Source organism: Colias eurytheme, chromosome 12, assembly GCF_061535395.1.
Source record: "Colias eurytheme isolate Ceu_HAF_F1 chromosome 12, ilColEury1 Martin Lab GWU primary, whole genome shotgun sequence".
NCBI lineage: Eukaryota > Metazoa > Arthropoda > Insecta > Lepidoptera > Pieridae > Colias > Colias eurytheme.
Window position 1 is genome coordinate 4,898,483 of NC_142991.1, and position 13,136 is coordinate 4,911,618.

The 13,136-nt window shown below is 32.7% G+C and overlaps 3 protein-coding genes across 3 annotated transcripts; 1 reads left to right on the forward strand and 2 right to left on the reverse strand.

Moving 5' to 3' along the window:
- Positions 1–125: 125 nt before the first annotated feature.
- On the reverse strand, positions 126–1,390 carry LOC149903962 (leukocyte receptor cluster member 1 homolog). The gene is made up of 2 exons (XM_090107679.1): positions 1,202–1,390; positions 126–1,069 (listed from the first exon to the last, which is right to left on the reverse strand). The coding sequence occupies exons 1-2, from the start codon at positions 1,222–1,224 to the stop codon at positions 211–213; spliced, it is 882 nt and encodes a 293-aa protein (XP_089963805.1). The 5' UTR covers positions 1,225–1,390; the 3' UTR covers positions 126–210.
- Positions 1,391–2,251: 861 nt separating this feature from the next.
- On the forward strand, positions 2,252–12,161 carry LOC149903963 (uncharacterized). Its single transcript, XM_090108097.1, has 5 exons — positions 2,252–4,808; positions 4,923–5,098; positions 5,476–5,686; positions 7,893–8,036; positions 10,906–12,161. Exons 1-5 carry the CDS (start codon positions 2,538–2,540, stop codon positions 11,062–11,064), a joined length of 2,961 nt encoding a protein of 986 aa, XP_089964223.1. The 5' UTR covers positions 2,252–2,537; the 3' UTR covers positions 11,065–12,161.
- On the reverse strand, positions 8,168–10,378 carry LOC149903964 (uncharacterized). Its single transcript, XM_090108103.1, has 3 exons — positions 10,162–10,378; positions 9,304–9,483; positions 8,168–8,723 (listed from the first exon to the last, which is right to left on the reverse strand). Exons 1-3 carry the CDS (start codon positions 10,255–10,257, stop codon positions 8,292–8,294), a joined length of 708 nt encoding a protein of 235 aa, XP_089964229.1. The 5' UTR covers positions 10,258–10,378; the 3' UTR covers positions 8,168–8,291.
- Positions 12,162–13,136: the final 975 nt, after the last annotated feature.

Below are 13,136 nucleotides of genomic sequence, written 5' to 3' on the forward strand. Positions count from 1 at the left end.
TTTACTAATTCTGTCTAGCAAGATCTGGATTAAATTGAAAGTGTACTTTGGCGTTATTTTTTTAGGTTTTTTTTTTTTAAGTTTAAATTGTGTTAATGGAGACTCCATAATAGTTTTTCTTATACATACCTATATCTTGTTTTGACATACTTTGATGGTTTATTTACGTGAAGACAAGCCGGATTCTCGGCATATAAACATATTTCAATCTTATCTGTAATTTTGTCTTGCAAGCTCAGGATTGAATTGAGAATTGTACTTTGGCGTTATTTTTTTAGGTATTTCTTTATCTTCCAAGGTAGGACCACCATTTAATTTAGTTAAAAATAAAACAGTTTTTTGTTTTTCTTCTTGTTCTCGTTTGAGTCTTGCTTCTCTGAGTTTCTTAAGTTTTAGTTCTTTGTCTGATTTTTTGTTTGAGTGCTTTTCTGGTTTTAAATCAGTGACATCTACTTTATTTTTGCTTTTTATTTCTGTATGAGTTATTAGTTTTGATTTTTCTGATTTACAATATTTTTTAAATGCGTTAATTGGATCATGGCGTTGTTTAGATTTCCAATTAATTTCCCCATCTTTCTCATCACAATCTTTTGTCTTTGGTTTACCATCTTCATCTTTGAGTACCAACTTATCATAAGTATCTTTTACATATTCAGGTCTACAAAATCTTGATGAATCAGGTAGCACTTCATACCAATTTTTCTTCCCCAGTGCCTCATTGGTATCTTGTCCAAGATATGTCAAGTAACCAATCTTCTTTTCATACTCTTCTTTCTTTTCTGTTACCTCTTTATCGTGTTCCTTATTGGAAGTACTAACTGCATGTTCAATATCAGCAAACAAGTTAACATGTTCATGTGCATTACCTTCAAGAGTTTCTAGTGTATGTTTTTCTGGGAATGTTGTCTCTAAATTTTCTAACTTTTTTTTGCTCTTTTGCTTCAAAATATTGAGACGCAATTCACGGTCAGCTTGGTCTATCCTTAATTTTTCTTGTCTCTCCTTTTCTGCTGCTTCTGCTTCATCTCGTCTGACTCTGGCAATATTTTCTTTAGTCCGCACATGCCACCTGCAAATGATTTGATCAGTAGGTAATTAGTAAAAATGGTCACTTTTTATTGTCTTGTGTATTAGTAAACATAATAGGTACATTATAAAACAAATTACACTGTATAAATAAAAGCAAAATTCATAAACATACCGTTTCTTTGGTAGAATATTCATTCTTATTTTATGTAGAAGGCTGGACGCTGAATATAATTATCACGGCAGATGGAATGAAAACACTTGTTAACTATAGTCAACTATAAATAGTTATTACTTGATATGTATTGTAAAATAATTAAGATTTAGTATCAGGTAGGTATATTAATTTGTTCACAATCGCCTGGTTGTGGTTGTGAGAAATGTGAAATGTCATAAGTCATAATAACAACCACAGATAACAACTAAGGCCGTCAATTTCACAGAATGACAGAACACAGATCATGTTATGCATCGCCATTATAGACAAAATAGAAGAAGTTACGTATCAACCACAGAATACGTAATGGTATGAAACTTGGTAATGTTTCGCCTTTGTTGATTCGAGGTTGATTCCTAATGTTAATAATTATTTAGCCTATAGGGAGTATTCAGAGAGAAAGCTTGAAACTTATAAGCGCTTATCGGCGCTTGTCATGTTCATATATTTTCCTGCGCGGGTTGACAGCACTGACAGGAAAATATATGAACATGACAAGCGCCGATAAGCGCTTATAAGTTTCAAGCTTTCTTTCTGAATACGCCCATAGATTGGTTTATATCACAGAGTTTATATAGAATAGTATATAAGGCGAAATAAAGTAATTAATTGTGATATTTTAGTAACGAGATAAATCTAAGTGGATTTTTCAAAGGCGCTTTGTTTTATAAGGTTTTTTGTATAATTCTATAATTATATTTTTTATTTGGCTATATAATCGGCTGTTTGCAAATAGTACGGCAAAAAGGCTTTCTGTTTCATTCCTCGTTGTCAAATTATAATATTTTCAACAATGTGTCCATCCAGAAAATATTAAATTTATTATGATTAAAATATATAAAATCAACACTATATTAATTACGTAAGTATAATAATAATTATTGATACCTTTTGAAGTATACGATCTATTTTTTTAAATGTTTAATTTTCTATTGTTGTAAAATAATCAAAATAACATGCGTACGTAGTTATAATTTATCTGTGGCACAAAGTGGAGTGGCACAAAAAAAGAATCCACATCTATGGTTGAAGTAAATCTTTTGAGTAGCTTCGAGTTTGACCGAAATGGACGAAAGTAGTGAAAAATAGAGAATAAGTGTTGTTCTATTTCTCTTTGGTCTTTATATTTTTGTTTTACATTGAAAATATCTTTTTATAATTTGTGTGTGTGTTTGATAATGTAGGCCAAAATTTTTAAGTGCATTTACGTTTGTTTGATTTATTTATCAACACCTGGTTATAAGATAAACTTTAATTAACAATATTCACAAACAATACTACACAAATAGTAAAAATGGAAACTGTTGAAGAGCATCCTGTTATAAATTCTACTATTGATGATATGAAAACAACCGTAACTGAGGAATTGCCGACAAACGTCGTTGAATCGGATGTATGTCAGAAGTCAAATGGAGTTAACTGTACTACAAACAGCGATGATAATGTGGCTGAATCCACAACAGAAGCAGAGAGTGTAGTAAATACGGTAACTGCTGTCAAAATCTTAGAGGTTTGTGATAATTCTGAATTTGAAGAACTTGTTAAACATGAGTCAGAGGAAGCCGTCGTAGAAAGCTCTAATGATAAAGAAATTATAGAATCTAAATCTGATATAGATCTTCACACTGAGGACCCAAACTACAAAGAACCTGAAGTTAACGAGTCTGGAATTGTTAATGAACTTGTAACTGTATCATCCGATCAGGTTATAATAGCAGACGAAAATGTTATAGAAAAAAAGGATATTTGTAACGAAAACAATATAACTGAAGAAAGCATTGAAAATATAAATCAAAATGAACCCACTATTTCAAAATCTCAGATAGACGAACCGCAAGTATGTGAAGACAAAAATCAAAACAATGACTTGGAATTAGGGTCAACTGTTGAATTATGTACCTCATCTATAACAATTAATGAAGGTGTGCATTTTGAAACTGAAATATTAGTAGAAAAAAATGATAATGATGTTAATGAGAATGTCATAATTGAATCGGAAACTATTATAACTGATAATTCAAATAACATTTTGAGTGAACTAGGTGAAAACATTGAACTGAGTGATGTACTTCAATCATCTGACATGACAGGTAATGTAGAAAATAATAATGCAGCAGCTAAAGAAGAGGTCTTTAATAAAGAAGAATTATTGGACATCCTAGAAGGAAATGATGTTGACCAATCTTACATTGAGGAAAATGAAGCTGAGATAGCATTACAACAACTTTCAATGCTCAAACAACATGGACGGTCCACTAAGAAAGTAAAAAATAAATCAAAAGAAAATGTAAAACACAAAGATAACAAATCAGTAGCAAAAGAAAATCTAGAGAATAAAGTGCAGGAGAAGGATAATATTGTAAATGTTTTAGTTATGGATTGGCAGGATGATGAGCCTGAAAATAAAGATCAGGACAGTGACACAGTCCCTCCTGATTCTGATAAGCAATGTCCACAAAATATTGAAACAAGTGAAGAACCCAGTGGGCGATCATCCGTAGATTCAACAGTTAATGAGGATATATGTCAAAAACAAAGTAAAAGTGAAGATGAAAGCCCACCTAAGAGATTAGGTAGAGTGATTAAAAAAAAGGTAATCTTTGACCCTGATAATCCTGATACATTTACAAAATCTAAGACCCCCTCTAAATCTAAAGAAGTTCAGCCTAATAAAGAACAACCACCTGTAAAGAAAGGTAAGATTGAACACACACCTCAAAGAACTAAATCTAGAAGTCCAACATCAAAATTACAGTGGAAAAAACCATCTCCAAGAAATAGTAAACAAAATAAAAGACTGTCAGAAGTTGATAAGTTATTGATGGATGAAGGAGCAGTAAATATGATATATCAATTAACACCAGAAGCTCCAAAAGGCAGAAAAAATGTGAAGACCAAAGCCGAGTTTATAAAAAAGATACAGAGTTCCACACCTGAGGGCAAAGAAATGAAATTCAGAGAAAGAAAGAAGGAAGCTAGATATGATGAGAGTGATGCTAAAAAAATATTGGGTGGAAAGCACAGGAGCTCCCTAAGTAGTTCCGTAAAGTCGCCTTCAGTTTGTGAGGATTTTGAGACACACAGTGCTGATGATTCTATCATTTATCGCCGTCATTCCTCTAGTTCATATTCTAGCAGTTGTATGAGTCCTCGGCGTCTTAGTGATGTGGAAGGAAACTCTCAAAGTTCAAAACCAACTTCTGCATCCCAAACAGAAAAACAAAATATAACTAATAATCACAATGACTCAAAAAGCCAACCAGAAGACATTTTTATGGTGGATGTTAATGCAGTAACTTCAGAAATTAAGACAGAACTTATCAATAAAGAAGATTGTTTATCTATTAAAGAAAAGTTAAACTCCAAGCTATCACTTGCTCTCAATAAAAGAAAAAGAGATAGTGCAAAACTAGATAAACCTGCAAAGCTGAAAAAAGTATTGAAACCTGAAGAAAAAGAGGTGGTGAATGAAGTTTCTTATGATTTTAAGTTTGTATCAGTTAACATAGACCAACATTTGGCTGAAATATGTTTACAAAAAACAGGATCAAAAGACAGTGTGGCGGTGTGTATTTTAGTTTTTTGGATTTATGATAAACTATCTAAAATACATATAGAAATAAAAAGTAAACAGACTGATAAACACCACACAATTAATAACTTTTTTTTCTATTTTTAGGTTTTAAAGGAGTTGGAACAAGCTCTTAAATGCATTGATGAAAATAAAGATATTTCTGTGACCCTGTTGTCTTCTCAGTGTGGGACTCTTTGCTCCAGTTTGGACCTCAGTTTACTGTTAGATGAAAATAGTGAGATAAGAACTAAGAATGCATATGAACTTGCTGAATCTGTGAGGTAATTTTTACTTTTATTATATAGCCTCATAAAAAAATAATGCATTTTTGATAGATTACATTTTGCGATTTACATTATAATCTAACAGGTTTAACAACCTTACGGTGACATAAATATAGGGAAATGACAAATTCGTATCAGTCTATATTAACTTATTTAAAAAGCTTGGTTAAAAAGAAATATTAAAAGTGAAAGCTATTTCATAAAAATCACTGGAACTAACAAAAATGTTAGGTACATACAAGGTAGGTAATATGTAACATTTTTGTTAAACATAAATAATATTAAAAACTATTGTACTAATTTTCTCATAACTATTAGGATGACAAGTTCGTAATTGATTGGTTCAACATGTAAAACTGTGCGTGTCGCGTCAGGTCGCTGCTGGCGACGGTGAGCCGGCACCGCAAGCTGGTGTGCTGCGGCGTGTGGGGCGCGTGCTCGGGGGCGTGGGTGGCGCTGGTGGCGCTGTGCGACGTGGCGCTCGCGTCCGAGTGCGCCACGTTCTCGCTGGCCGCGCCCGCCGCGCCCTCGCTGCCCGGCGCCGCCGCGCTCGCCGCGCCGCACCGCGCGCTGCCAAGCCCGCTGGTCAGTGTCATACATTGTCCTACGCTCCACCGCTCCCACAGAATACATAATAGTAGCTAAACGCTACAGAACGGACACTCTCCGCCTCCCGCCAAAATTAAACAATTAAGTACCTCACCCCGCACGATCAGGCGAAAAATGGTCCACATTTTCACGATACGCAACGAAGATTGACAACATTAATCAAATTGACTTAAAGTAATTTTATTATTTTGTATCTATGATTATCGTTTTTCGTAGAAAATGGTTCGATATTGTGCTGTTTAGGGCGTTTGTCCACTACAAGGAATTTTACGGTCCGGCATTCCGATTTTTTACGGTCCGGTATGGCACGCAATTAATCTAAATACTAGCTTGTGCACTATTCGTAATTTTACTGTCCGACATTTTACTTTTTCCTATTCCGGATGGTTTTTTGAGTTTACGAGTCGCTGTAGGTATAATTGTTTTCGAGTGCCCACTTGCTTGGTTTTTACTCTTTTTATTGCATATGTCAATTGAAAGCAAGCTCTTGTTTTGCTTTCTTTTAGCTGGCAATGAGATTTGAGAAGTCGGTATTGTTATTTTACCAAGCAATGCATTGACCAAGCATTGACCTATAATTATTATCTAAGTAAGTGTTGGTAAGTTAAAGTTAAAGTGGGAATAGATTTAGCTCCTCGTCACCGATTAAAATAAATAAGTGAAACACGCATTTTAAATCTCTTACGGAACTTTACTTTTTATTATAACGAAGTAATATAATATTTCACCTTCTATATTTTGACTCGTTTCTTGTAAAATGCGAAAACAATCATTTATGATAGCATTATACCGCCATACTTCCTTGAACTGTACCGCACTGATCCGAGTAAAGACGGACAGGTGAACAAGCAATTCATCGGTTTTTTCATGCCACACCGGACCGTAAAAAATCGGAATGCCGGACAGTAAAATTCCTTGTAGTGCACAAGCGCCCTTACAGATGTATTTCATCAGAAAAACGCGAATTTTTTTTACGCTAGTCAAAAATGTGCCAACCATAAAGCGTTAAGGGTGCGTATAAAGCAAAATTACCAATCTTCTATTAGATGATACGTGTAATATTCAAGACCAAATCTAAAAAATAAAATATATATCAAACTAGATGATATGTTCAACGATTCTGTTCAATCAAAAACATAAAATATTAAAATTTACTCGATAAAAAAAAATCACCAAGTTAGCTCTAATTTTCACACTTTTACGTTTTCTACTTGACATGGTAATACTTATTATGATTTTTTTTTCATAAACAATTATATTAAAACATTTGCAAGATATTTGTCAGAGCATTTTGTGTAATTACTTTTAGTTTTGGTTTTATCTGCGATAAACCACTTTTGGCGCTCTTTTTTTCTCGAGATAAACGTTTGGTTTTGTCACGATAAAAGTGGTTTATCGCAGATAAAACTAAAACTAAAAGTAATTACACAAAATGCTCTGACAAATATCTTGCAAATGTTTTAATATAATTGTTTATGAAAAAAAAATCATAATAAGTATTACCATGTCAAGTAGAAAACGTAAAAGTGTGAAAATTAGAGCTAACTTGGTGATTTTTTTTTATCGAGTAAATTTTAATATTTTATGTTTTTGATTAAACAGAATCGTTGAACATATCATCTAGTTTGATATATATTTTATTTTTTAGATTTGGTCTTGAATATTACACGTATCATCTAATAGAAGATTGGTAATTTTGCTTTATACGCACCCTTAACACACACATTTGCAGTCTCTACAAAACAGTGACTGTCAAAACGATAATTTTGTATGGAGTGTCCGGGGTGTGGCGTAAGGGTAATATTTTCACCAGAGATGTGCTATTCAGCTATGCTGCGAAAATGCTGCGTAATAGCTATGTTGTGAAACTATGTGACCCTAAGGCGGTCAACTGTCCCGTAATGCTGCTTTCATGTACCGCAATTTGCGCGAAAAGTGGAGAAGTGAAATTTTCCTTATTTTAATATTATTACAAATAAATAATCATTGTGTATTATCACATAGAGAATAGTCTCTATGTGTTCATATAGATGAATTAAAAGTGAAGGTAACATAAAATAATTAATAGGTAAAATATAATAAATAGAATTAAATTCTATAATTTTAAAAGAACTTAAAATCATAAATATAATGTAAACTACGTATTTATATAACGTCTAACAATTACACATTAATGTTTCAGGTGAACGACTTGGTGATATTCGGCAGGCGCATATCCGCGTCAGAAGCGCTCCGCGGCGGGCTGGTGTCGCGCACGCTGTGGCCCTTCCGCTTCGACGAGCAAGTGCGCAATGTTGTCAAGGATATTGCGATACAACCGACACATGTGAGTACAATTTTGAAGATATCTTGTAAACTTCCGATTTAACAAATAGGTATTTGGTGTTTAAGATATTATAATTTTTAAACAATAGTGAAAGTAGAAGATTATTATTTTATAGTACAAAGTACACATAGTAATGCAATTCTTGTAATTGTCGTTATTCATAAAAACGTTTTTTAAATATATAATGTATTTTATAGGTATATTTTTTACTTTTTATTAAAAACAATATCCCATATTTCTTTGTTTGATACTACATTAGTAATCATACTCATAATCATCGCTGATAGGTTGACAAAATGCCTTCCATCCTTTACCACGATACAACAATTCCGATATTTGTATGAACGAAATGCCACCATTGTGCACACAGATGTGATTCTTTGGGCACAAGCAGGATTGGTACAGGGCAAGCGAGTCATTGTCTACGTTACCGCAATAATCGCCTGACTTACACAAAGGTAGCGAGGAACATTGATACGTGGAAATTGTTACTTCTTCCGTTTTTAACTTCCAATAGTTCGGGTATCGACAGCGACAACTGACTACGATCTTAGGCGGTGTGAGTTGTTGGTTCTCGTGGTGCAAATTTTCTATTTCGTCGGGATTCATTCTATCGTACGACGTTTCGACGGTTAGGGGCGTGTCGTTTATCGTGCATTCGGGCCAGTCCGTTGTGGGTTTACAAAACTGAAATGAAATAAGCAATGTCGATAAAATATATTTTATGTAGATTGGCATTTCTTAACAATTTTATTGGGAAACAGAATCAAATATTTTATACTGTTTAAGAAAAAAGCGTATGGAAGATAATCATTATTCAATTTTATTATAGCAAATATGCAAGCAAAGCGCCTTATTGCACTTTGGACGTGCTTGCTCGTACAAAGAGAAATAAACATATATTTTTTATTAAGTACTAGCGGTCCGCCCCGGCTTCGCCCGTGGTACATGTTTACGTTTTCTCTACATAAGAACCATCCTCGTACTTCAAGGAATATAATAAAAAAAGAATTATCGAAATCGGTTCAGCCGTTCTCGAGTTATGCGCTTACCAACACATTTTGCGATTCATTTTTATATATAAGAAGAAGAAGACGTAGTTAGTTTCAAAAGTGTTCGGAAATGCACTTGCGCTTCGCTTACAAAGAATATTCATATTTCATAGTGTATGTATATTACATACTTACATTATTAAATAGAAGATATATTTTACATAAAAACATTTAAATAAAATCCTGAACACATCCCATAAAATGAATAAAATGACCTGCAAAAACGCGCGGTTATTAAGCTCAATAAGCCTATCCGTGGTTGCGGGCGTGTCGCAGCGCAGGCGGTGTGCGCAGCGGCACAGGCGCAGTAGGGCTCGCGGCCGCCAGTACCGCTCGAGCAGCGTGGAGCACGCTTGTCGCTCGCTGCATGCTGGGAGACCGCGCTCACTCTCCTCCTAATGCATATATATTTTTATTTAATACTTTTTGACGTGACAACGTCTTATAATTCGATAAAGCCGGCTGCACGCACAAAAAAATATGACTCATGCGGCATTACCTCGCTCTGAGGCGTTCCATGTAAGGCTTGAAGTGCAAGCGAGAGCGCGGAACGAGCGACAAAGAAGCACAACAATCGGCTTTAAGACGTTGTCACGTTCAACTATCATCAGTAAACCGACTTTACAGACAACCAATTTTTTATATATTCTTAGTTTAGTAGCTGTAGAATATCGATAACAGACATCGCAGCAACTGATCAAAAGCAGACACTCCTCTTTTTATAGACTTTACTTGTACGCTAAAAAATTTGCTCAAATAAAGTATATTCCGGGAAGAATTCAATATATAGTCACTAAGGTATAACGTAGCTACCTGCAGCAGAATTTTAAATAATGGTTCAATATAATTTGAAGTTTTCCTTTACAACCCCGCATAAAGTCTTATTTCAAATCTTTTGTAAGTAGAAGTAGAATATTAACAACTGCTACAAAATGATCAGTATACGCATTGTTTTGATAAACATCAGAGTAAAAACGAATAATTTTAAGATTGAAAGTTGTAACTAGGTACTTAAATAATACAGTAATTTACTTATTGTTTTGTAATGAAATTATAAATGTATATGTACTTACTAAGCCGTAGTAATATAAAACAGTATCATCATTAATTTCGCTACTTTCCGCAAATAAAACTAAAGTAATAATTAGAAAATTGATGAATATCATCATTGCTTATTCAATATGTACATTGTACACTACACAATTTAGCGGTTCTCATTTGTTAGTTAAAGTAATTTATTTAGGTCGTAACCTATATCGATAAGATAAGTTTTATTCAGTCAATATGCCTCGCGAAGTTTAGCAATTTTCTTGTCGTGAAGTTTACTTTTTGTTTTATTTATGAAGCTTTGATATAATAACTGCATTGAATGATCTTATTGTATTTAAGATAGCCATTCAGTTCCTCCCAAATGACATATGATTAGATAATAATGTATGTGTGAAGTTTCGAAATAACTTCAATTAAAATTGCATGATATTAAGACTCCGTTTTTAATCCTCTCATAAGATATCGAAAATATAGGCTTAATGTTATTAAGCCTATATTTTTAGGTTTATCCGCTATAAAAATAAAATTGTTATATGCGAAAGCTTCTTTTTTAAAAATTACAAGTTCATAAATATATAATAGGTAGTTATCTCAATATTATCATTAATAAATTACTTTAAGTATAGATATCTGAATAATTAGCTGGCATCAGGATTAGGTTCTTTTACATTTAAAGAACACCAAATACCTATAATTTTTAATGGTTTATTTATTTGTGTTATTGATATTAAATATAAACAAATAAAATACGATACACGTTATTCCAGGCTGTCCTGTTGAAGAAACGTCTCCTTGGCTTAAAGAAGTCTGGCGAGGGTGAGGTGTCGTTCCTTTCCTGTCTCGAGGCGGAGCGAGACTTGCTCGTGGAGTACTGGACCTCGGTCGAGGGACAGGAGCTACTGCGGACGGCCCTAGACGCCGCTTAAACTTCAATATCTTCATATCACTGTACTATTAATATTTTTACCCTCATTCTATTTAGAACTATTGTGTTACACTATTTTTCACCGTGTCTTTCGTTTCTTTTATATCTGATGAATAAAATATATTTACTCCTCTCACTTATCGTCTTCGGTGTACGTTTAGTGTAAATAAGGGATATGCACACAATTGACTGTTTTGATTCGTGGTGTCGTTTAGAATATAACAAGGTTAATGTTACATTGAATGATTGTGAAAGTATAATTATCGCATATATGAATGGTGTTGAAGTGTTAAAATTGTTTTTAAATTGTAATAAATAACGTGCTTTTATTTACACAAGAAGTAACTTTTCGTTAAATATATGAATACTGAATAAAATTTGACTATAATAATTTTAAACTTTTAACGTAAAAAAAAGTACTATCTTTGTAATTGATAAAATTAATAAGTATACATTTTTGGAAGACTGCTGTTTTCATATTTGTGAGTGTACTGAAAAATTGTACTTTAAGCAGTGTTATGAAATTTAAAGGGTGTAGTGTTAAGAATACATAGATTATATTGTTACGTTGTAGATGAAATTGTTTATGTGTTTGTTTAGATGTTTATTAGTTAACAATTCATATTATGTAAATTAGAATTAATTTCAGCCAAAGTTATGTACTGATTTTTTTCCTTTAACCATGAAACTAAAACCATGTCATTTATTTTGAGGTAACAGACAAATTTACGTGAAAAAGCGCGGCATTGTTACGCAGAATTGCGTAGTTAAACATTAATTTAGTATAATTTTCTCAATTGTATGTATTGGATTTGGGTAAACAAACCATATATTATCATATATTATTATATATTTAAAAAAAGTATGCGTGTCTTTCACCAAGCTTTGTCCTGTACCTTATACATAATTTAATGTAGTTGGTGCAATTCATTCCTTTTTTATAAAGTTTGCCTTTTAGTTGTGGTATTAATTTACCGATTTGTTTTCGAATACAACTAGGCTTATTTAGGCGTAATTTTATTAGTTTACTATTATTGTATTTAAGTATAGCAATAACTTATTTTCTGTTTCTTGAGGAAATAAAGTGCCTTTCATAAATATTTCTTTCATTTTATACTAATTTCTATACATTATAAATAACAACATAAAAATTAAAAAGTATAAGTTTTGAAGATATCATTTTAATTTTACTAAAATAAAAATGCATTGAGATTTATTTTTATTTTTTACTAAAAAATTAACCTTATAAACACACCAGTCTGCAGTTTTGGTTTAGTGTTTATTTATTCTATACCTAAAAAAATTTTGTTTTATAGTTTAAAATTATAAATTTTACCTTTTTATGATAAAGTGTAGAGAGAATGAAGTTATTACGATTTTACATAAGCATTAAATACCTATTAAGTAAATAAAGCAACAAAAACAATAAATAGCGTGATCTAATTTTACTGCAGAAAATATAATGCGATAGCCTTAGATTATGGATTGGTCTCCGCGCGCGCGCTACGACTAGATACCGCCGGCGTACTTGAAAAATGCGGCAACTTATAGTACGCCGAATTCGGCGTACCCAAGCCAGTCGTGTCACAAGCATTGTGTGGAGAGGGCGAACCGATAGTTTATAAAGATTTTGAAGATAATCTGAAGTAAAATGCCTATTTGTGTCATAAAACTATTTAAAAATAATACAACAAAAAATAAGAAAGACACTGGGATCACGTACCATCACTAAGTTATAAGTATCGTATTAATCGAAATTTCTCCTTTACTTCGAAAATATTTTCTATGAAAATACGACGCCATTCAGTGTTGCCGTACTGCATATCCAAAAAAATACACGTGGTTGAGGAAATCTTTTAGCAATAATTTGAACTTTTTTTTTCAATACTATTACTAACACATGTATAAAAAAGTATATCTAATAACAATAATTTATTTCTGTTTAACCATGTTTAACTGACTCATATAATATTTTTTTTTTACTCTTACTTTTTTGCTTTTTTACTTTTAAACAACCTTTGTGACTATTGTATAGTAGCGTCGCAAGTGGATTTGAGTCGCATGTTCATGGAT

Bases quoted from the DNA above. Each gene is read 5' to 3' on its own strand.
- LOC149903964 (XM_090108103.1), bottom strand. From the start codon at position 10,257: ATGATGATATTCATCAATTTTCTAATTATTACTTTAGTTTTATTTGCG. The intron at 9,484-10,161 runs GTAAGTACATAT...TATATGCATTAG, and splicing joins TTTTATATTACTACGGCTTA to GAGGAGAGTGAGCGCGGTCT. The intron at 8,724-9,303 runs GTCATTTTATTC...ATTTCATTTCAG, and splicing joins ATAACCGCGCGTTTTTGCAG to TTTTGTAAACCCACAACGGA.
- LOC149903962 (XM_090107679.1), bottom strand. From the start codon at position 1,224: ATGAATATTCTACCAAAGAAACG. The intron at 1,070-1,201 runs GTATGTTTATGA...AATCATTTGCAG, and splicing joins AATATTCTACCAAAGAAACG to GTGGCATGTGCGGACTAAAG.
- LOC149903963 (XM_090108097.1), top strand. From the start codon at position 2,538: ATGGAAACTGTTGAAGAGCATCCTGTTATAAATTCTACTATTGATGAT. The intron at 4,809-4,922 runs GTGTGTATTTTA...TTCTATTTTTAG, and splicing joins GATCAAAAGACAGTGTGGCG to GTTTTAAAGGAGTTGGAACA. The intron at 5,099-5,475 runs GTAATTTTTACT...GTGTCGCGTCAG, and splicing joins GAACTTGCTGAATCTGTGAG to GTCGCTGCTGGCGACGGTGA.